The sequence below is a fragment of the Oculina patagonica genome, chromosome 5, assembly GCF_052425735.1.
Source record: "Oculina patagonica isolate OP01 chromosome 5, crgOcupat, whole genome shotgun sequence".
Taxonomy (NCBI): domain Eukaryota; kingdom Metazoa; phylum Cnidaria; class Anthozoa; order Scleractinia; family Oculinidae; genus Oculina; species Oculina patagonica.
Window position 1 is genome coordinate 26,596,230 of NC_135762.1, and position 23,806 is coordinate 26,620,035.

The following is a 23,806-nucleotide window of genomic DNA, read 5'->3' on the forward strand; positions in this document are numbered from 1 at the left end:
CGCTTCGGTGACGTTTACCATAATTAATACATGGCATGCTTCATGAAGAAGCTGTTGATATTAATGTTGGCTTGCTGCTTCTTTCCATTGATAAAGCCGGTCAGTTGGTCAATCAAAAAACAAACAAAGAAACAAAGAAACAAAAAATAAGATAAAATGGTAAAAGCAAGAAAACAAATTAAATACAAAAAGTAATAAAAATTTAAGGTGCATCAAAGCCAACCCCAGAGCAATGAAGTTATTTTTATGACACGTTGTACATGTAACTGTTGTAACTTGCAATTGAAAATGTTTGAAATCATTTTAGCACGGATAATTTAGATGTCTGTTTTACATGTATTAAGAGGAATGACACACAAGGATAGGAGATAATCCTTTTTTATTTTTATTTCTTTAAAAATTCGGGTCTGGAAAATGCTGGAAGGTATACAAGGTTTGCATGAACTTTAAAGCAATGCAGGTCTTGTTTATTCAGCGAACGCGTTTAGTCACATTAAAAATCTACTAAAGAGGCGTATGAAATTAGCTTATTCTTCTTAACTGAAGAACAATTATGTAAAGATTGTTTTCTCCGTAACATTTAGAGTTACAGATTCTATTTTCTGATTGATTCTATTGTTTTTACTATTCTTTTATTCCACATTTTATTTGTTGTTTATATTTTATGATTGTTGTAATATGCGAGAGCATGTGCTAGAACCGGGAAAACCGGAACACCCACAAAAAAGCTAAATTTATGGTTAGGATTAGGGACAAAAGTTAGAGGTTGGTGGCTTAGTGTTTTTTGCTGGTTAGGGTGGCTTTTGGAAGGGTGTTTCGGGCTGTTCTGGGGTATTCCGGAGTTCCTGGTTTTAGTACATGTCGTATACGTCTCTTTCTTTTTTTTTTTTTTTTTTTTCGTCTCGTCTCGTCTCATCCCGTCCCGTGCCGTCCCGTCCTGTCTGACGTCTCGTCTCGTGCCGTGTCGTCTCGTCTCATCCCCTCCCGCTTCGCCCCGTCCCGTCCTGTCTCGTCTCGTCTCGTCTCGTGTCGTCTCGTCTTGTCTCGTCCCCTCCCGTCTCGACTCTTCTCGTCTCGTCCCGTCCCGTTTCGTCTCGTGTCTCCTTGTCTTGTCTTGTCTCTTGTCTTTTATTGTCATATTTTATGTTATGATTTGGTCTTCATTATGACCATTTACCTAGAACAAGATGTCAAATCAAAAACGTCCGACTTCCATTGGAAAGAAAGAATTTATTATCATTATTTAAACTATAGTCGTAGCCGTAGCGGGAGGTGCAGGTTCACCAGCCACAAACTCAGCCACGTTTGCTTCCATGCTCGCACGATATCCTTCTCTGTGGTATGCAGAGAACATTGTTGGAGTGAAAAACTGATGGTTAGTGGAATGCTGTGGAAACGCCCCGCACATTGCCTCAGACAAACCGCGGCATGTGTTTCCATAACAACAGTCACAGCAACAGAACGTCAGGCGATCGGCCTCTTCCGCTGATAACTCGGGTCCAGCGCCCCAAAGGCCTGCCTCGAGATCAACATCGATGTCACGCAACGCCTCCGTCTATGTCACGTAGGGCGAAGTTTTTTAAACTGCTTTGTCAGGATGCCTAGGAGCTATATAAAGGACTTCTCCTTCGCCAACTTTAGTGTTCCCGTCGCAGTGAAGAGTCTTGTCAAAATAATGCACTTTGAACCTGAACAAAAGTTGACTAAAAACCGTTAGTTTAAGCAGTTTTTTTGGCATTGTCTTGTTTCAGTTTTCTTGAACCAGTATATATTTTTCGAAACAGTTAGGACCATACATCCAAAAAACAGGTCTCCATAAGTATGCATATTGCGTTCAACTGACACATAGTAAAGTAAAAAAATGTGCACACCAGTAATTGGCATTATGTAACAAAGTGGACTAAATGGAACTTATTGCGAGGCTGGCAAAAAGTCCCTCTAAGGGACGGACCATTATTTTCTTGGAGGGGGGAGGGGGGAGGAAAAATTTTCCTTTGCAAACATTTTTTTCGAAATTCTAACTTTTTTTTGTTATACGTATCGTTTTGCAAACAATTTATTTTGTCTTTTTAGGCCCTGCAAACAATTTTTTTCAATATTTTTCATACCCCCCCCCCCCTCCAAAAAATAATGGTCAGTCCCTAAGTCTTTGGCTCCCATTTTTCCTATAGCTGCTTGGCTGTGATTCAGGTCTTTTTTCCACAAACTTGTCTCGACTATCTTTATAGTAGGGTCTGTAATTTTTCTTAAATGAATATATTGCTTTGTTTCAATTTTCATGAACCATCGTGCATTTTTGGCTACATGTTCGACCATACTCTCAAACCACTTGGTACACACAACTGGCCTATATTTAACTAGCAGTAGTTAGGCTTTCTATCCTTATACGTACAAGGATATTTATAAAGAAGGCTTTGTCATCTCTCTTTCTTTGAAAAAAAGTCGGAACTCTACCTTCAAGTTTTATTAGGGATTTTAAATTCTAGCGCGCGTTTTGGGACTTCTTGCGGCCATCAGCAAAATAGATGGATAATCCTCGGCCTTAATTTATAATAATCTTTAATGTTTCCTAGAATTATCATACCTTGGTTGGGATCCAGGACTTCTTTTCACAAAGTTGTCTCGAATATCCTCAGCAATGTCTTGTCCATCCATTCCTGTAAATGAAGAGCATAACTTTTTCCTGGCCATGTCCAAAGCAATCAACAGGGACTCCCCTGTTAATTATTGCATTTTCTGTAAATAGTGTTAATATTTTTTATTTTTTTTAAATAGTGTGAAATAATAAAAAAATCAAAAAATCCCCGTAGTCTTGGGCTGAAATGGTGCGGCCGCCATCTACTGCTATGATTTCTTACTTCTAATCTGATTGGTTGAAAAAGTGGCGTGAGGTTTTTAGGCCTAACACTTTTTACTCGTGATCAAGAGTTAATTGCTTTAATTTTAGACAAGTTTTTCCACGAGTTTTGATCATTACGAGCCTATCTTCAAGCCTGAAGTACAAAACTCAACTAACGATTGCATTTTCGCTACCGTCAATCATTATTATGGCAAAAGTCAACGAACCTTCAGTTTCCTTCGCAGCCGTTGTTTGGGCTCGTCACGCAACGCTCCCTTTCACAACGAGGAGTGTTGTGTGAAAGCGTTGCGTACTGAACCTTGAAAAACAGAAACAAACAAAACGGATCAAAATCTACCAATTACAATAACTAATGCGTGTTTTCAAAAATTGCATAAATATCTGAAAACCCACCAGAGCGGAAACAGATTATTGAGAGATGTTTTAAAAAGCACATACACCAAAAAGCGTAGTTTCGCCGTTACTTAAGATGAAGTAAATTTGTCCCTGTTAAGCAGAAGCCTGTGCCCGTAGGTTCGTAGTTGTGTGTGCAAAAAGCTGCATAACCTTTTCCGAAGCGGAGCAAACTGGATCCGGACAGGGGAGAGGAGAGGACGAAAGACCGTTTGGTATGTTATTACCGTTGTGCGTCGGTGATTTCAAATAATCAAGTTTTTCTGCGGCTTAATCTACATAGCGTCTCTTTAAACTTTGGCAATTTACCGTAATATTCGCTCACGACGAGGACAAGAAATAGCAAGGTAAGTAAACAACCGAATCTTGTATTGCATGTAGCGTTATTTCGACTTTTAGAAGTATTATTTATAGATCCGAGCGAACACAAGCGCCTTGGTGACCAAATTCCTCTCGATTTCTAGCTCTTTCTGTCCTGATTTCACAACTGAAGCCGTTTTTCTAATTGCGTTTATTACTAAACGGCTCTAGGACAAGGGGTGAATAAGTAAAACATAATATGATTCAGTGAAGAAATACAACAGCGAAAAAACTTTATAAGCCACAGTACGCGTACGGTTTCTGTGGGAAAACTTTGAATGTACATCATTATATTCGCTCTATATCTAACATACTGGAGCATACACAGTGGTTTCACGACTGAATGAGTTTAATTTAAAAAGCCCAAGATTTTGTTTTGGAAAGGGCTGAATTATTTGCATTAGAATTCCGATTTTCTCGAGCCTCCAAATACTCGCCTCAAAAGTCGATCGTTTTTCTTGACTGATTAGCTCCACTCAATCGAACACTGCAATTTTTTATCCCGATTTATCGAACCAATTTTGTTTCCCTTGGCGGTTCAAGAAATCGGCCGGGGATTCTACTGTCGTACAAAAGCACAGAACAGCCCCCTGGAAGTAGAGCTGTTTCGTTGCTTGTATACATAAACTGGTCAATTTTAATGTTTATCATCCTTGCCGGTATTGTTTTGTCAATATCGGACCTCGGGAGAGGATAAGTTGACCGTTATTCTTGGCATTTGAATTAGCATCCGGTGGGGGAGGGGGACGGTGTAACGGTGTTTGTTTAGTCAATTCTCTATTTTCCAATTGCCCATAATACACTTTGTTTGCCCCCCAAATTTTGCATAAACTATTGTTTTCAAATTCTCTTGGGAGGACTGCACATTTCCAAAACAATAGTTTATGCAAAATTTGGGGGGCAAACAAAGTGCATTATGGGCAATTGGAAAATAGAGAATATCGGACCTCGGGAGCCGATTAGTTTACAGTTATTCTCGGCATTTGAATTAGCATCCGGCAGGGGAGGCGACAGGGTAGAAATACTTTACAGTGGTCACTTCATGTTTGGATTGGAATGGACTTTTCGGCGCCTTTCATTAACCAAGAACTCTGAAGTCGAACGAACACGTTTGTCACTAATAATAACGACAGCCAACGAAAATCGAAAACCAGAAACAAACAAAAAAACTCTATAGTCGAACTAGCCTAAAAATATCGATTGATCTCAGTGTGTTACACAAAGGTCATGAAAAAAAAAAATGAGTACTAAAATTTGTATGACTTGAACTATAGTTCATAACATGATTGTAAAATTAAACAACATATTGATATCACGAAACAGAAGTATATATCGTATTGGAACCAAACATTACAAAATTCGCAAAAATTAGTTCTTGTCCTTAAATTAAAATAACTATAGCCCTTCTGTCTACCTAGAGTTAACAAGAAAGAACCCTTCTAGGAAGACATTAGTAAAACTAAGGATAAGCTGGCACAAATTAATCTTAAAGTCGAAAAAGCTAGATACGACAAAATACCTCGATTATGTAACAACAAAAATGAAGATGAAACTAACTTTTTGATAGATTGCCCAACCTATTCTTGTTGTTGTTGTCGACGGGACCTTTTGAACCCGTTGAGTAAACTTCTGCTTCTTGAGAGTCTTTACAGCAACGTAAAACGTAGCCATTGATTAAGCAGAATTCGTGTGCCATTGACAGGCGCAGTTATTTTGTTTGTAATTTTTTCGTTAGTTAACTTGTAACTTGTCTTTTTCAAAGGAAATCCAGTGGTCCTTCTCATGGCAAAAGTTGGCTTAGCGTTCTCAGGTGGAGGAGTTAGGTCAGCGGCCTTCTGCTCTGGTGTCCTGCGCAGGCTGCTCCAGCGAAACGCTGATCTGGATTACCTGAGCAGCGTGTCAGGGGGCGGTTACACGGGCTCCGCTTACATGGACTGGAAATTCCGCCATGGAAAGCAAGACAGCAAAGAGTGGCACCTCAAATTTTTTGACCACCTCCGCAAAAGAAGTGGAATATTTTGCGACTGGCAGAGGCCTCTCCATGGGATTTTCGACTGCACAGTCTTGTTCTGTCTACCAGTCTTTGTCACTTTAGTGGTTCCTATTTTTCTGTGGGGTGCCTATGCATGTCCGCTTGCTTACATTGTCGACTACCTTGCAGGCGACATAATACGCGGTGGAATCATAACCAAATGTGACAGCTCATCTATGATGGTGAACGAAACTGTCCAGGAATGCCTGCATCGGCGGGAAGTAAAGGCCATTGAGAGATTTTGTCTTTTTGCTGCACCTCTCTTTCTGGCATTTCTCTCTTACTTCCTCATGGCGCTGTTCCCTAAAATCAAAAATATACTTTCTCTCTTGACCACCGCTGGAGGAGTGATCTTTGGCTTGGTGTTTCTTCCCTGGTTTTTCCATGACGTTCTTGAGTTTATACCCACGTGGATGAAGGTCTTGGTCATTCTTCCAACAGTGGTGTTGTGGTTTGCCTTTCCCGTCATGAGAAGCAACGCTACACTTGTTGTTATTGTATATTTCTACGCCTACGTGACTGTCTATCGAGTCTACAAGGAAGGCCTTTTTAAACTTCCGTACAGTGACCACTATTTTGCTCCACTGTTGTGGATATCAGGACTTCAGTTATGGATTTCACCTTTCATAGGGACGATACAACAGCGCCTTGGTCATATTTATAATAGGTATGTAGCCGTCTACCTGTATTATTATTCCATCGGATACCCAAGGCGCGAAAACAAGAGATGAGTACACCACCCAAAAGATATAAATATCCCTCTTTCCCCCACCCCCTTACCAAAAGAAACCGAACTTGCCAATTTCGAACTCAAAACATCCTTTGCACCACCCCAAAACCTTCTTCCTTTTTCCAATTCCTATAATCCAGGGACGTCTGGGATATGTGGCATGATGACGCATAGTCTACTTTACTGCTTCGTCATCTTTACATGCTCGCTGGCTTTTCTAGATCTATTACGGCCGAGAAAATCTTGAGCACTCCCTGTAACCTTTTTCCTGTTTCCCACATAATTAAGGGAGGTCTGAGGCACATGTAAATGTTACTGCTTGGTTTGGCAAGAACTGATATCATCTTCGCTTCTACCAGTTAGACCTTTAGTTGTTAAACGTCTTATTTCGAAATTGGGTGTCCCTATAATTTCTCGCATACATCTTAGAGCGAGGTGCGGAAAAACTGGGAATAATGGATCTCGGCTTGCCTCCAATTTTTGTGCAGCCTCAGCTAGCAGTTAAGATAAAAACATTTGCTACATAATGTGGGAAGATATAGTTCTTTGTGACTTAGATCGTACTTCGTGTACTAGTCAATAATGACGATAAGAAAAAATGCCAGAAAAAGTACCATAACTCGCTGTGGACATTGTTTTCCCTTTCGTGTCCGGCAATTTGTGTGGCAAATGGCCAGTCCGCTAATCAGCCAGTCCCCATTAATTAACATCGGAATCTTTGCTCACAGGTGGCGGCTTCAAAAAGCATTATTCACGCCTTCAAGTGTAGGCCGGTGTGGCTGTGCAGGGATTTCCTTTCGAGACTTTTTTCTCACCTGTCCAACCTTCAAACACACCAAATCGATGAACCTTGACCCAGACCGACCACTGACCTTAGAAGACCTCGAAGACGTCAAACCCATCTTCATCAGCAATGCAGTTGTCAACCGATGGCGACGCACTGACTCCTCCACAGAACCCGATTATGAAGCACTGATAATGTGCCCGCATGGAATTGAAAGACTGGATCGGCCTCCTCACGTGCGCGAGTTTGAAGGCAAGTTAATGCCGGAAGACGTTTATTTATCCGATGCCATGGCAACATCAGCTGCTGCAGTTGATCATCACATGGGTGCCCTCGAAGAAGGCAAAGAGATGTTCAAAGATTTGAAGGTCACCTTGGGGATAGCTATGGGTACTTCAATCGTTGGCGATCCGAGGCAAGAAAGGACACTCAATATATGCCTTCAGGTTGGTGTAAATTCTGGGAAAACTATTTTCTTGTACAGCCGAACTCTACTAAGTTGCCTGGCCTGCTATTAAGCAGTCTGTTATCAAAGTACCGAAATTATTATCAAAACTGTAGATGAAACCCATTTACTGCGGCCACCGTGACGACCAACGTTTGGCCGTCCCGCGCTATTACTTGATCGACATGTCGACCGATACGCAACCGACATAGGCTGACGACAACTAAACTTACAACTAAATTTTCTGTTATTTTTCAGATTCTTCCAGCCTTCATTGAGATTTTCAGAGTCATTCCTCTTTTGCTTTCTTATTGTTTTTACTACAAAACTGGTGACGACACGTATCTTACCATTGGCGTTTTTGGCTTCTTCTTGATTCTCCTGCTGCTGACTTTTTTTGCCCTGATACCCACGGGGAGTGCTAAACCCAACCGACTAGAGAAGATCGCCAGGTATGTTCTTAACGTAAGAGTTACGTCCGCGTTCGAGCCCAGTGGCCTATACGGCGGGCACTAAATTCAAGTTTCTGTAGCTTAAAGCGACTAGGAGTATTTCTACTCCCCCCTTAGATGGGATGCTAGTCCATTGCAGGGTTACCCTCCAGCATTAAATTCGCCGGCGCTCATTTATACACCTAGGTGGAGAGAGGCACTACGAGAGTAAAGTGTCTTGCCCAAGAACACAACACATACAATGATCCCTGCCATTTGTCAAACTCCGACCGCTCGATCCGGAGTCTGACGCACTAACAATTTGGCCACCGCGGCGCCTCCCACTTATGTATGGTCAGGGAAAAAGCGCCTTCTCAGCTAATATTGGCACTCCACTTTGGCGTGAAAAAGTAATTTCCTCTGCAGGGACGCCATCTTGGACTTGAAGGCGCTTTTTACGGATTTGGAGCACCAAAATGGAAAGCTTACAGTTTTGTTGAAGGAAAAGATACGATTGAAAATCTATTCCAATCTTAGCTATTACAAAAGCAAGAATGATCATAAGTGGCGTTTAACTCCGCGATTTTCCACCATGAAATAGTGAGAGGTTATGCTATTCTTCCTGTATATGATACTGGTTTATCACTGGCTGCCCCACCAATTTGAAGGTACCCACGAATACTCTAAGAAGACAAACATATTATTACGGTGCCTGACCATAACCGAAGTTCGGAGTTCAGTGTACTAATAGTAACCATCATATGCTTGCATCAGGCCACCGTGAATACCATTCACAACGTGGTTATTAGTTAACACAAAGTTCGGGAAAGTTAATTTCAATTTCTTTCGATATATCAAGTCATATTTTGCAGCCTACAAAATAACCTTAAATTTTGAAGGAAAACTTAAAGTAAGGTAGAAAAAAAATCCCAGAAGTACGGTGGCCTATAGAGGACATGCCACCCACATTTTATTTTAATTTTATCGCGCGATAACTAAAAATTATCGCGCGATAAATAAAATCTATCGCGCGATAAATTCATAATTATCATAAATCACCGTTAAAACATTTTGAGAATCGGCTGGTAAAAGGATATTTGACCTGTCAATACCAGTCCTTCTGTCTCAAACGTTCCTTGCCTGCCTTTTTTGGGGCGAATCTGTTTTAACTAGTGCTATGCTAACCCAATCCTTTAGAAACTACATTTCAGCAGATGAGAAACGTTTGATTGATAAGATCCTTGCTGGCGATATGGAGTGGGATGATAATGACGAAATGACCCTACTTTTAGAAGTAATGAGTAACTATGATTGTAGAAGCAGGGTTAACTCTGAGAATGTCGTTCACGTTATTGAAGAAATAGCCCACGAGGAGCTACTCCAGAAGCCGCAATATATTGCAGACTGCTGGAAGGACATAGTTTGCACCCTCCGTCTTAGTAAACGTACTATTCCTAAAAGTAAAAGGAATTCCAAAGAATGACGTGGCAACGCCATCTTGTTAGTGAATTGTGTGTAAATGAATAAACACCCTAGTCGCCTAGTCAAGCGAAAATATATTTATCGCGCGATAAATAAAGAAAATATCCCGCAATAAATGAAAATTATCGCGCGATATTTTTCGTTTATCGCGCGATAATTTTTAGTTATCGCGCAATAAAATTAAAATGAAATGTGGGTGGCATGTCCTCTATAGGCCACCGTACAGAAGAGTACCAATGTGCCATTGGAAGATTGGAAGAGACTTATTTTCTTGACGTGTATTCTTAGGTACTTAGCTGTGCACATTCCATACATAAGCTATGTCCGGAAGACACTTGGAATACTTAACCAGGGGCCCAATCCCCCTCCTGTTCTGCGTCTGAGTGACGGTGGCCACGTCGAAAACCTTGGCATCTTACCACTTCTAAAACTGAGGCTGAAGAATATAATCTCTGTGTACGGTGGACGGGCAGCTTCAGAACAAGCATTTAGCAATACCCTGTTGAACGCTCTGGATATGGCAAGGAAGAAGTTGAGATGTTCATTCACCGGTCTTGATGGTCGTGATATCAAAGAAGATATTCGAGTGAATCTTGTGGAGAGAGCTCCTGGCAACCAACCAAGGAGCTACAGGTTTGTGCTTAATCTCAATTGAGGTCTTTATAGTTCATTTTCAGAAGTGCAGAACAACAGATTACATTTTGTAGGATAATATAAAACGAAGAAGCTCACATTACCGCATGAAATTTATTGTACTGCACAGTAACTTTCATGTGAATCCATGGTGACACACTAGTGTGTTAACTACAAATCACTTTGTATATTCAGTAACACATGAAATTATTGTTCATTAACTTTCTACGAATGGTCTCGCACTAGAGGTTTATTAACTTACACCTTGTTTAACATGGAACTAGTACCACGTGAAAATACGAATTGAATGGTCACGTGCACATCGTCGAGTGATTTTTATCAACACGGCATAATAAACATAACCAGTAACACGTGATATGAAAACTGTTTTCTTAGCTTTCATTTGAATGGTCACGTACTAGGATTTTATCGGCAGATTTCAAAGTTACAATCACCTTGAACGGTATGATAAACCATTCCACACAAAAGAAATGCACAATGGCTATAATTTGTGACCATATGAACGGTCACATATTAGGTTTTTACTTGGTGTAAGATACCTTTTACTTAGAAAGTGAAACGGCTGATAGGATTTTAGTTTGCAATTCATGCAAGAAAAGCATAGTCTCAACCTGTCAAAAAAGTCGTAACAGCAAATAGTGTTACTCATGCGCACGTTTACACGATCAATGTTGGTAACCGGCATGAAAAAAGTGGCGATTGCACCACGCAAATTGGTATTAAAGTGAAGTCTTCTTTTAGGTTTAAGGTCCATTACTTCGACAAAGACCCAGAAGGAGATGGAGACCACAAGGTTGGAGAAGGTGAGATTCTTTTCATTGCTCCAAGACATCCTAATAAGGGAATAAAGATGATGGAACCAACGACGTGGAGGGATGCATTAAGCGACATTGATGAGGATCTTGACGAGAGTCAGTGGGGGTCTGGGCCAGAGCTTTATGCGAAGGAAGTCGACCGGCTGACGTTCTGTTGCTGTGAGTGTTGCCATGGTTACGCTTGCCAGGACTTTTCCGAGGGGATTTGTGGTGCTTTCCCTCAACATTCCACCTCCAACCAGTTCTACACGCCAACAATGTTCGCTGCTTATCACAGGGAGGGCTATCGCGCATGCTTGGAAGCAAAAGCCGCAGAGTTTCTGAACGAACAATCCACTGAAGAGACGAGTGTAGATCAGATTCGCTTGGAGGAATTTGTCGATGAGATAAGCACAAAGTTTTAAACAATTTCTCTCCAATAGGAACGCTTTATTGATTCCCTCAGACAAAGATAGCTGTGTCCTTTAAACAGTTTTTGTTGTGGCGTGGCGTGTAGCAAGTGAATTAACAAACTATTACCATTTATTTTAGTTACCGCAAGAAATACTACAACAAAAATAGTAATGCGAAAAACGATAGAGTAAAATATATTCAAAGATGGAAAGGGGAAGCTTTAGGCTGAGGAGAATTATGAAATGATCAGCTATTGTACACATTTGAACTATAAAGGTTGGTTCCCATGATTGCCCCAAACGTTTCAATCACATCGATCGTTTGCAAATCTTAAGTCGATCGTAGGCGGTAGAAGCGATTGGAAGCGATCGGAGGTTCTCATGATCGTCCCGATCGTCTGGTATGAGCGAAGACCTACGGAAAACAATAATTTTAGCCCTAGATCCAACACAATGGGAGCCTTCAATGGAAAAGCAAAACTCGTGGCCTCCTATCTTCTCAGTTATTGCAGATTTACGACGAAGAAGGGAAAGAGAAGCTAGAATGATAGAACACGCGCGATCCAAACGATCGTGATCGCCCCAATCGTCAGATTAGCGATTAGCGATCGTCTGTGTAAAGTTCTCATATAATCGCCCCGATCGCAAGAAAACTTTTTGAAGTTACAGAGGCGATAGAAATGATTGGGGTGATAATATGTAAACCAGTCTAAAGCCTTGTCATCAGGTAAAATGTTTCATATTTCAAAGCCGTTTACAACATCAAGTAGGTTTCATGCACTTTGTACCAGTACCAGTATTAAAGATCCTTTTAATTTTTGACTATTTTGGTTCCAAAACTGGATCTTCTCTTGAACCCATAGAACTTCTGCGTAGGAGGCTAGGCAAGCCGTGACTTGAAATGTTTGAATACATTTTGCTCAGATCTTCGACAGACTAGTTTTTTAGGGATGGTTTCATAATGACGAGACTAAAGATGGCTGTAAACGAGGAGTCGAGGACACAATGTTGCGGACACATTGTTGTGGACACAAAATTTGTGTCCAAGACACAAAACCATATTTTGATTTCCTTCAGAAACATTTTGTGTTCGCAACAAATGTTTCCCTGTTTGCTGGCCCAAGAAATCATCATGAGCAACTTATAATGTGTCCTCCACAATGTGTCCTCGTTTGCTACCGCCTTAACAAAAGTAATTTCAACAAAAATTTTGAGCACAGCATTTATTGAACGAGTATATATTTCAAACAATGTTCTACAACTAATTTCGCATATTCTCGCTTTCTTGCAAAGCATAGTTTCGTCATTTGTACGGGCTCCTTTATGCTTCACACTGCAACATAACAAACACGAGAATAAACAGTTAGGATTCAAGTTTGACACGGCGTTTAATTAAACATAACTAGACTCTGTTTATGACCTGAAAAAGCTGGACTTACTTATTCTTTAAATAAAAAAAGCAAGCAAGAGATTAACGTTTACACGTTTTGCACGTTCGCCGGTACCCATTTATACACCTAAGTGGTAATGGACACTGTAAGAAACAGCATTTCAGTATTTAAGAGAGGATTTATTAGAATCAAACACGACGATTGCGTCGAGTCTCACAACGTTCTGCGACGTCCCTGTAATCTGAGAGCACCGGTTGTGCAATGACGCATGAATACATTTGATTGTCTGAATCATCAATAATAACAGAAACTCATGTGGTTAGATATCACATAACAAGTCACGCAACTTGTCACATCTTCCCTATTCTCTAATTTTTAAAAAAAAGTTAACTGAGGACACACTCCTATATGAGTCTCAAACAAAACGTTCTCCTTATGGAGTGATAAAGTCTTTGAGCCACCCAGGAGGCTTCGTTTGTCGCTGTGACCTCCGCGGGCCAACGGTTTCACTTGGTACTGATGCAGGGTAGTTCTCAGGTGAGGCAGTAATTTCGGCTTCGTCCCTTATCGGTGTCAGGTTGTCCGGGAAACACACGTCCTCTGGCAAGGTAGCCTCGTCTGGCTCGCCTGTTTTCATCAGCTGCCTTCGATTTCTCCTGTAAACTGCGTTCCCTACTTGAACCCTGAAGCTCCTGGGTCCTGCTGTTGCTGTGCATGTTCTAGGACTCCACGTTTTCTCACCAGGTAGTTTCTTGCGCACCGTGTCGCCGATACTGATTGGCTCCAAAGGTTTAACTTGCTTGTTATAGTAGAACAGTTGCCGCTGCTTTGTACCTAGCAGTTTGCGACTATCTTCTTCTGTGGGAAAGTTGGGCTGCAATAGGGAGCCTGCTACTGGGAGCAGTGTCTTACAGCGGCGACCCATCAAACGTTGGGCAGGGCTGGTTCCAATTCCAGCTGTGGGCGTGCTGCGCCAGTCCAACAATGCTTGAAATTCTGACGTTCCGGATGCCTTGCACTTTCTAAACAGATTCTTGACTGCTTTCTCTGCCTTTCCATTTGATTGGGGATAGGTTGGCGACGACGTCTTGTGTTCAAACGACCATGTCATTGCGAAAACTGTGAACTCGGCAGAGGAGAACTGCGGACCATTGTCCGTGACTAAGGTGTCGGGTACACCAAATCTTGCAAATATTGCTTTCAGCTCCCTGATTACGGCCCGAGAGGTGAGGTTGCTCAGGCGAGCTACCTCGATAAAGTTACTGTAGTAGTCACTGACAACTAATAATACTCTGTTGTCAATCTCACAGAGGTCAGCAGCGACTTTAGCCCAGGGCCGTGCGATGAACTCGTGCTGCAGTATAGGTTCTTTCCCCTGGCCAGCGCGATGAGTCAGACAGATGTCACACTTGGAGATGTACTCCTTGATATCCGTGGTCATACGTGGCCAATACAGGATTTCTCTCGCACGGCGTATGCATCCTTCAATGCCAATGTGAGTCGCGTGTGTCTGCTCCATAAGTTCCTTCCTCAGAACTGCAGGAATGACAATCTGCTGACCTTTAAAGACAAGTTCATCCTGGATGGTTAATTCACCACGCACGTCAAAGTAGGGGCGCACACATTCGGGAGCCTGTGCTCTGTTTTCTGGCCATCCACTTCTGATGATGTCCCGTAGCTTCTGCTGTACTGGGTCATCTGCTGCTGCATTTTTCAGCTGTTGCCAACGGTCACCAGTCACCGGGAGCCAGACACGGTGATCTATGTCTTCTAACTCTCTTGAAAACTCGGTAGCATTCACCTCTGGCAGGTAGGCGCGACTCAGTGTATCTGCCAGAAGCATTTCTTTCCCCTTCTTGTACTTGACTTGTAAATTGTATTTCTGCAGGCGCAACAACATCCGCTGCAGACGCTTTGGGGCTGCGACCAGTGGCTTAATGAAGATCGGCTCTAACGGTTTATGGTCTGTCTCTACGTTTACCAGGTCTCTGCCATAGACATAAGCATCAAAACGATCACAAGCGAAGACAATCGCGAGCAGTTCCTTTTCGATTTGGGCGTAACGTGTCTCGGCCGGTGTCAGTGCTCGTGAGGCGTAGGCGACGGGCTGTCCATTCTGCATTAGCGTTGCACCAAGCCCAGACTGAGACGCATCACACTGTAATGTGACCTCTTCCTTAAGATTGTAATAACGTAGGACTGGGGTGCGCGTCACCATTTCTTTCAGTTTCTCGAACGCAGTCTGTTGCGCGTCATTCCAGGCAAACACTACATTAGACTGCGTTAAGTCTCTTAACGGCTTGGTGGCGTCCGACAGGTGTGGAAGGAACTTGGCGAGGTACTGGGCCAGTCCCAGAAGTCGTTGAAAACCAAGCTTGTCTGTTGGGGGTGGCATCTCGACAATAGCTCGAACTTTGGCAGGGTCTACTTCTAGTCCCTGATCGGTTGCCATGTGTCCGATGAACAGCACTTGCGACTGTCGCAACTTCAACTTCTCTGGGTTTAGGCGAACATTCTTTGCTTCGCATCGCTTGAGGAACTCAAGGAGAGTTTTGTCATGGTGTCGTGTCGCTTCCTCAAATGTATTGCCATATCCAACTGCAATAAAATCATCGGCCACAACTTCAACCCCAGCCAAACCTTCAATGAGCTCGTGCATTTTCCTTTGAAACACTTCTGGAGCTGATGAGATGCCAAATGGCATGCGCTTCCAGCGATAGCGGTCAAAAGGTGTTTGAAAGGTCGTCAGATATGATGATTATTCGTCTAAGCTTACATGCCAGAAACCATTCCTAACATCCATGACCGTGAAGACCTTTGCTCCATGAAGGCGTGTTGCGATGTCTTCTACTGTTGGGAGTTGGTAATTCTCTCTTTGTATGGCACGATTTAGGTCTTTAGGGTCAAGACATATCCGCAGCTTTCCATTTTCCTTTGGAACGGCGACCATGGAGCTTATCCATTTGGTGGGCGTGGTCACTTGGGCAATGACACCTTGGGCCTCTAGAGCATCTAATGTTTCCTTGAGCTGAGGCCTTAATGCTACTGCGACACGACGAGGAGCGTGTTGTACAGGCGGGACATTTTCGTCCAGTCTAATCTTATATTCGCCAGCCAGTTGTCCCAGGCCCTCACTGAAAACATCTGGGAACTGCAACATTAGCTCCTCTTTGGTTACTGGTGATGGCTGGTCTTCTACGGCATAAACACGGGAACTTCCTGTCTCGGGCTTGTTGAGGAGGTCATTGTCCTTCTACTGTATGATGTTCATAGCTAAGCATGACTTGATACCGAGAATTGGGCGGATGTCTTCGTTGTCCACCAGGCGGCAGTCTAGAAGGTATGACTTCTCGTTTCTCCAAACGCGGATGCTGACGCGACCAATGACTTTAATTTTCGAGCCACCATAAGCAACCAGTGATGCCTGCGTGCGATTTACTTTTTCAAGCTTCTCATCTTTGGATGCCTTCTTATAAACTTGTAATGGTAGCACGTTGCACTGGGCTCCAGTGTCCGGTTGGAAACGGACAAAATTACCAGACTCTAGTTTCAGTGTCACTAGTTGCGAATCGTCAAGTTTCACAGCTGCTACTTCAATCTGGTACATCTCGCCAGCTTCATCATCGTCTTCTAGGTCAGTTGCCTTAACTTCCTTCGATGTACATCTAGATGCGAAGTGGTTCCGCTTTCCACATTTTAGGCATTCCTGGCCGATCGCGGGACAGGATTCCAATTTTTCCGGATGTTGATATCCACATTTTAAACACTCTTTGCCACGCCGCCCCTGTTTTCTACGATTTTCTTGAGCTTCCACGAGTTAGGTATGCGTTCCTGATCTCCTTTAGCTTTCTGGTCCTGATCGACTTTGTTTGCCTCCGCATCGGCGACGTCTCCCTGACCCACGATTTTCATCTGCGCGTGCATGCTTTCGGGTGAGCGACATATCTCATATGTTCTCGCCAGGTCGAGTTTGGATTCTCTTAGCAGCCGCTCTCTCACTTTCGTATCGCGTATGCCGAAAATCAAGCGATCTCTGAGTATTTCGTCGGGGGTAATTGTGTCGAAGTCACATCCCTCTGCTAGCTTACGGAGTGCAGTCTTGTACTGGTCATAGCTTTCTCCAACTTCTTGTGTCCGGCGATTAAATCGGTAGCGCTCGAATGGGACGTTTTTACGTGGCTGGCAATATTCGGCAAACTTTTGTAGAACTGGGGCAATCTTGTCCTGGTCTCCTTCTTTGGCCCAGTCTGTAAATGTGGAATAAACATCGCGAGCTTCTTCTCCTATGACTGTAAGGAGAGTAGCCACTTGGACCGTTTCCGACTTCTTGTTTAACTCCGTGGCTAGCGAATAGCTGTTCCATGCCAAATTAAACTTTTTCCACTTCTCTGCAGCGTTTTGATCATGAATTTCCAGTGGTGTTGGCGGCGGCAAGCTAAATCCCGATGCCATTTCTTCGATTGAGCGTGAATCCGGTCACCGCTGCCACCATGTAAGAAACAGCATTTCAGTATTTAAGAGAGGATTTATTAGAATCAAACACGCCGATTGCGTCGAGTCTCACAACGTTCTGGGACGTCCCTGTAATCTGAGAGCACCGGTCGTGCAATGACGCATGAATACATTTGATTGTCTGAATCATCAATAATAACAGAAACTCATGTGGTTAGATATCACATAACAAGTCACGCAACTTGTCACAGACACAGTTAGAATAAAGTGGCTAGGTGAAAAACAGAAAGCAAAGCCTGCATTGAAGACGTTTTGGTAGCGAGCGTTTGTCACTCCTTTGTCTGTTTTTCCACTGGTCCCAACCGTCAAACCACTCTTAGGAGTTTTCAACGCTCGCTCTTCTAAAATACGAACATAGTATAACAAAAATAAATGGACAGTGATGGACCGAAAAGGTTATCTTCTGTGAATAATTTGTCAACTGTTTTCTCTACTTTCTCCTTCAATGTATTATGAAAGGGTACGCAGTTTTCGTATTCCCACTGTTATTATCATCCTTCTATTCGCATTCGTGTAATATATTTTTTATCCTGTGCGATGACGTATTAGGCATCATAAAAAGTAGATAATATTAATATACCTTTAGGTCAATATTGTTAGGGGCTACAAATTTTAGCTATTTAAGTTGGGCGGAAATAGCTAAATTTAGTGCTAGCTAAAATTTGTCTCCGTTAACTAAGTACTAATTTAATCAAGCACCCCCTCCCCAAAATTAAACGTAGTCGAATTGAAAAATTCTTGTAAAAAAATGGTTGCCGGTACCTTGCTTCAGTTCTTTCTAGACAAGCAAATGTTAGTTAACATTTCCATCAGATCTAAGCAATCTGCTCGATAAAAACTGGTTCACACGATGTCACCTTAAATAAATAGTCGCTAATCTTGCTCAAAAAAATTAGTTGACGCTAACAATAGTAACCTTGTTCTTAATTTCGAAATTTGTTATTGATACGATTAATTACCTTAAGGTTACTATTGTTAGCGACTTCTAATTTTAGCGTTTTTTCTAAAATGGAGTACACCATGGGGGTGTTTGGAAGTGTAATTTGAGCGGATGTAAAGCCTGGTTTTCACTTACGACGCAAGCACAAGCGCAATGATTATAACAGCTCTTATTTCACCGTGAAAACGGCTTCGACTCAAGCAAAAGCACAAGCGCATTGCAGTTTTTTGCTAGTGCTTGTGCTTGCGGCAAGCACAAGAACAAGGATCAAAATTTGTCCTTTTTGCGTGATTTTGCTTATGCTTGCGCTTGTGCTTGCGTCGCTAGTGAAAACCAGGCTTTGGGAATATTACCGTCCTTTGAAGTTTAAAATTGACCAAAGTAAGAAATATTTTGTTTTGCTTCTTGCCTATGGCCATGGGGAATTTAATATGCCATAGTAGTAGTAGCGTATCGCAAAAACTATCTACTTGCAAACGGTTCATTCTATTATAACTGTCAAACTTTTTTTGTTTTACCTGTGGAAGCTCACACATACACCTTTATATTCTCCTTTGTGCATGGCTGGCAAAAGAAAGGAGGGACCAGTCCAGAGTTTATCATCAAGTCAATGAATTTCGTCTTGATGGCGTCTTGGACGTTGGGATCATTTGCATCATCACCATCAAAGTAAAAGTACGGATCAATTCCTGGTTTGTTCAACGAAGACGGGCTTGCCTGAGCTGCAAAAAGAAAAGGACAAAAACGTAAACCTCCTTTTATCATTCCAGTCACTGTTTTTTTTAATGCAATGTCATGTACAAATTTGCATGGTTAACTCCGCTTATTTGCAGCCCCATAACATCAAGCGAAAAGTGACCGGGGGGTGGGGGGGGGGAGCGCTGAGAGAGCCTAGATTAACTCCGGTTCTGTTGCTTTTGGCAGAACAAAAGCAACATTGCATAAAAATAACCGCTTAAAACAGTTGAGGAACATTTTAATAACACAGAAAATACAAAAGAAGGGACGGATGGCCAAAAGTGAAGAAGATTGAAACGGATTGGGATATGGGTTTTTGAAACACTGTTGGGCTGAACATTTTTCAAAATTACTCTCGTTTGCTTACAACTTTAAATTCAAAGCCCGAGAGACGTATTGGTTGTAATAAAGCTATGGTTCTGTCATTTAGATCCATAGAAGTAATTTCTTTGCAAACATTAAGTTTCATGGTTCGAATTTGGCAAAACGTAATCAAATAAACTTAACTTTGCCGTGACACAGTCCCTTTAATTAATTCCAAATTGTAGAGAAGAACAAAAGCACGTCAAATCTTAATATGGTCAACAATACTTTGAAACTGTAGCTTTCATTGACTGCTATCCATTTTAGCAGGAAAATTTGTAGGGGGCAATTTCTGCCCCTCCCCCTGCATTGGACCTGTTTTTTGCGATCCTTCCTTGACACACAGCCACGTAAATTATTATTCAAAGTTTAAGTCTAAGTAGTAAGCTTACCAAAGCAATCAGGCCAAGGAACCTGAGTGTGGAATGTACGGTAAAGTCGAATAAAAAAATTCCATTCACCACCACCCGCGAGGCCAAGTAAAAAGTACAAATGTTTCTCGTCCCCGCCCGCTTAATTTTTTTGGGCTCCTCAGGCTTTTTTATTATTTTGTTATCGGAAAAGCTGGAACCAACAAAAACCAACAGGCTTTACTTTCACTTTGTACGTAGTTGAAAATTCTGTGTCATGGCTTTTGTCTGCGTTTGAATGCGAACTCAGGCCAAAATTTTAAAGCCTTGGTGCGCTATATCCGTACCGTCAATTACCTTGCAGGATTTATTTTGCTAATTCATTGCTGGAGAATTTGACGATGGAGGAAAAACATCGATATTCGAACAACACATGTAAAGAATGCAACAAAACAATAAATAACAAAATAACAAAAAAAGCGCCCGCCCGCTCTCTTTTTTATAGCAATCCAGACGAGAAACATTTGTTTTTGTAATTATTTTGCCTGGGAACAAAAAGTAAAATTATTGTCAGTCTCTAGACAGTAATTATAAACTTACCAGAGCAGTCAGGCCAAGGAACTTGTGACTCGTACGAGAACCCCGGCAACGAAAAGAAATTCCACTTTGCATTAGAACAAAAGTACACTAATGGAGGGCTGAAAACAAAGTCGAAATTGCGCATGCACATCGCAGCACATATATTGTCTTCGCCATTTTTGAAACAAGCAAGAGCTCCATTTTTGGGGGCCGCGTACAGAGTACATGTTTTGCCTGTGAAAAAAAAAGAGCAAGTTAAAGGCGAGGAAAGGGCTTCAAGACGCCAAATAATCCTTGCCAAAAATCCTTGTCAAATATCGGAAGACTAGCTTTTGTTCAATACAACGGATATTTGACTGGAACATATTATGGCGAACGTAAAATTCCATTAGAAACAAACTGCCGTGATCTCGCTTGTTGCAAAAGAAACTGCCTGCAACTTCTGAGACAAATAGTTCTCACTAACTCCTCTTCACTCCGCTTCACAACCGGCGTTTGCCTAAGTTAGAAAAAAATTTACATTGTTGTTTATAGAGTTTTTAGTAGTATTCAGTCTTTTTCTTCTATGAAATTTGCATATCATTTAATTTATAATTTTGGGATTGTATCAATAATACTTTTGTATTTTCTGATTTTCAACATTGGCATTTACATTGCAACTAGAGTGATAAGGTTGCGCTCTTAGGTGTCTCCAAGGAGGATCCAGAATGTCGACTTATCTTATTTCCCTAAAAGTAAACATTTTTAAAGTAAACATTTTTAATGACTTTAGAAAATAAGAACCCATTTCCAAACTTTATGCTAAAGAGGCTCTTATAAAGAGGGTGTTGGACAACAGGTTCTTAAAAATTAGATTCTTTCTCGCGGGTTTTTACTGCCAGCCCAATCATTTTGTTTCAGTCTTGTACTTACGTTTCAAAGTTATCCGAAAGCTACATCTTGCTTCATTTCCAGAGTCATCTCTCGCCAAATAAAGCACTTCGCTCAAACTAGGGACAGCGAAAAGGGATCCATTTTGTCTGTTGGAGGCAAGATATGGTGACACGCCTGAGTTATCCGTAGCGACAGGCTTTGGCCAGTAAACTCTGATTTCATATGTTGTGACATCATCCACTACGATATCGTCTGGGCAGTACGTGAACACTGGCGGCTCTTGGTCTAAAATGTGTTGTAAACAAACAAAACGAAGTTGCATGTTAGACGCTGCCACTCAACGTTACGTCATAGTTTTCAACTGTTTTCTTTGATAATCGAGGGTCTCAATGGGGGGATTGTTTTGACGATTAAATTTTACTCGGATTTTGATGGTTGACAGTTAAATTTTAGGGCTTTCGCAGTTGACGGTAATATCAAAAGGGACTGTTTTTTTCCCATGATTTCAAGTAATGTATTTTTTTATATTTTCCTTAGTCTGGGGAGCGGGACGGCTGTACACAGGCTATATTTTGTTTTTGTTCTTTCAGCAATGTAACAAAGCTAAATTTTAACATCTTACTCCAAGACTTTAAATAATTATTTTTATCAACGCAGTAAATTATTAACTAATTAATTAAATTAATCAATAATTAATTAATATAAACATATTGACACGGAAAATACTTTCCGACTAAAGCATGAAAACTGGTTTACCGGTTAAAACAATTCTCTGAGAGCTAAAAGGTCGAGATGAGTAGCTAAAATCATGAGATTTGAAAAACCTTGAAACCGTTTTGACGGTTGACAAAAACTACTTTTTGACGGTTTACGGTAAAAATTACCCTCTTTTGACGGTTACGGTTAAATTTTAGGCCGTTTGATGGCTGACGGTTAAGCCCATTGAGACCCTTATAATCGCCTTATCTTTGACGTATCTTTGATTTGTTCTGTGCGCGCCTATTTGTGGCGTAATTGACATGCGATCACGTGGGTGTTTAATTACAGGTGTCCGATTACAATTTTTTGTGAACCTCCAGGGAAAAACAGAGGAAAAGTTGAATGCACTTGTGCGATGACATGACATGCTGAGCGCGTTACAAATCTCGCGGATATGTGCGTAATTAATATTCAAAACAAAGAGTGTCACTGCAGATATTGTTTGCCATGCCGAATTTATCTCAAGCAGTGTGCGATATGACACGCGTGCGAAAATTGGGTATTTGAAGACCCACGCCATCCGCGCGTCAATCACGTACACTTAGATGGGTTCTTTCTTGCAGTTTTCCCACTGTTTGTAAAACGCATTGAATAAAGCTTTGACTTTTTCTCTCAAAGAGGCTATAAAAGACTTTCCTAACCTCAAAATTTTTGTTGATGCAATTAATTAGTAACTGGACAAAGGACAAAGTTAGTCCACTCTACTTTGCGCCCCGCGCTCAGCCAATTTTGAAATTACTCTCCGATGACTCTCTCAGTTGTACTTTACACAATCCATTTTACTGTAACAATTCACAAAAGTTGTACTAACGCTTCTTTTGTTAAAATGATAACTTCAAGTTTGAGGGACTGAAGATAAAAATTCTTGGGTTATTCTATTTTGAAAGGTTTTTTTTATAACATTATTTTTTTTAAATAAAATAAAATAAAAAATGTACAACAACTTTTAGTTTGCAAGACATGTTTCGATCGTTCCAACGATCATCTTCAGTTGTGGGATCGTTTACAGTTGAAGTTGAATTTTTTACAAGCAATGGCGTAACATGCGTGATACGCAACATTCGTGATACATTTTAAATTTAACGTGCAGCATTTAAATGCGCGAGACATGGAACAATGCGCGCGAGTATAAATACACGGCAAAGAAATTAAACAGTTAAAATAACTTAGTAAATTACAATTATTACACAAAACGATGCAAAAAAAATTAAATTAAATTAAACGACACTTATTTATAAGAAAATAACATAATACTAAAATGGAAGAGTTAAGTTAGCATGTTTGAGCTGCTTATTTAACGTGGGGCTTTCCCAGCGGATGTGGACAGCCTCTTTTAAAATTAGCTGTAGTCTATTGGGTGCGAAATCTACAATAGAAAAGCAGTTCTTAGATGCAAGCCTACGGCATGCCTCAGACTGCTGCAGATGTTGGTAAATGTGTGAGTTCCTGTCCCTACTCAGATGCTCACGAATGCGCGTTGAAAGATGACGGCTAGTTTCGCCGATGTAACAGGCATTACATCCTGCACAAGAAAATTTGTAGACAACGCGCGAACGGAGATCGAGAGGAACAGGATCCTTCACACTGAACATACTACTCACTTTAAAAGACGAAAAAACTAACTTAATTTCAATGTTAGTACAATAACGGTGGACAAGTTTACGCAATCTCTTCTGAGCTTCTGCAGAAAAGGATCCTACATAAGGTTACTTAAAATAATAAGATGAAACGGGTTGTTGAACCCGAGAGCTTCCTTTTCAACAAACGTAACCCACATATGACGCCAGGCCCTAGAATCAAGCTCGGGTATTGCAGTTAATAACTGCCAATATATTTAAATTGGGCTTTTACATGTTGAATTCACTGTTCGTACAAAAATGGTCCTTATTAAAAAAGGGTGTGCTCGATCTGTTATTATTAACA

General features: G+C 41.3%; 4 protein-coding genes across 4 annotated transcripts in view; 1 reads left to right on the plus strand and 3 right to left on the minus strand.

Moving 5' to 3' along the window:
• Nucleotides 1-1,243: 1,243 nt before the first annotated feature.
• On the minus strand, nt 1,244-5,284 carry LOC144654113 (uncharacterized). The gene is given in 4 exon segments (XM_078514214.1): nt 1,244-1,703; nt 2,585-2,718; nt 2,807-2,853; nt 5,191-5,284. Coding segments are annotated over 4 exon segments (735 nt in total).
• LOC144653545 (uncharacterized) lies at nt 3,545-12,671 on the plus strand. Its single transcript, XM_078513574.1, has 6 exons — nt 3,545-3,600; nt 5,376-6,312; nt 7,104-7,605; nt 7,863-8,056; nt 9,806-10,150; nt 10,913-12,671. The coding sequence occupies exons 2-6, from the start codon at nt 5,396-5,398 to the stop codon at nt 11,388-11,390; spliced, it is 2,436 nt and encodes an 811-aa protein (XP_078369700.1). The 5' UTR covers nt 3,545-3,600; nt 5,376-5,395; the 3' UTR covers nt 11,391-12,671.
• Nucleotides 12,590-23,806, minus strand: part of LOC144653567 (hyalin-like) — a 38,989-nt gene continuing 27,772 nt past the window's right edge. Inside the window, exons 6-9 of the mRNA XM_078513600.1 lie at nt 21,164-21,409; nt 20,273-20,485; nt 18,740-18,943; nt 12,590-12,711 (exon numbers count right to left, since the gene is read on the minus strand). Of these exons, the coding sequence (XP_078369726.1) occupies nt 18,750-18,943; nt 20,273-20,485; nt 21,164-21,409 (653 nt within the window). The 3' untranslated portion in view covers nt 12,590-12,711; nt 18,740-18,749. The remainder of the gene's footprint in view (nt 12,712-18,739; nt 18,944-20,272; nt 20,486-21,163; nt 21,410-23,806) is intronic.
• On the minus strand, nt 16,529-17,391 carry LOC144654114 (uncharacterized). Its single transcript, XM_078514215.1, has one exon. It carries the CDS (start codon nt 17,219-17,221, stop codon nt 16,529-16,531), a length of 693 nt encoding a protein of 230 aa, XP_078370341.1. The 5' UTR covers nt 17,222-17,391.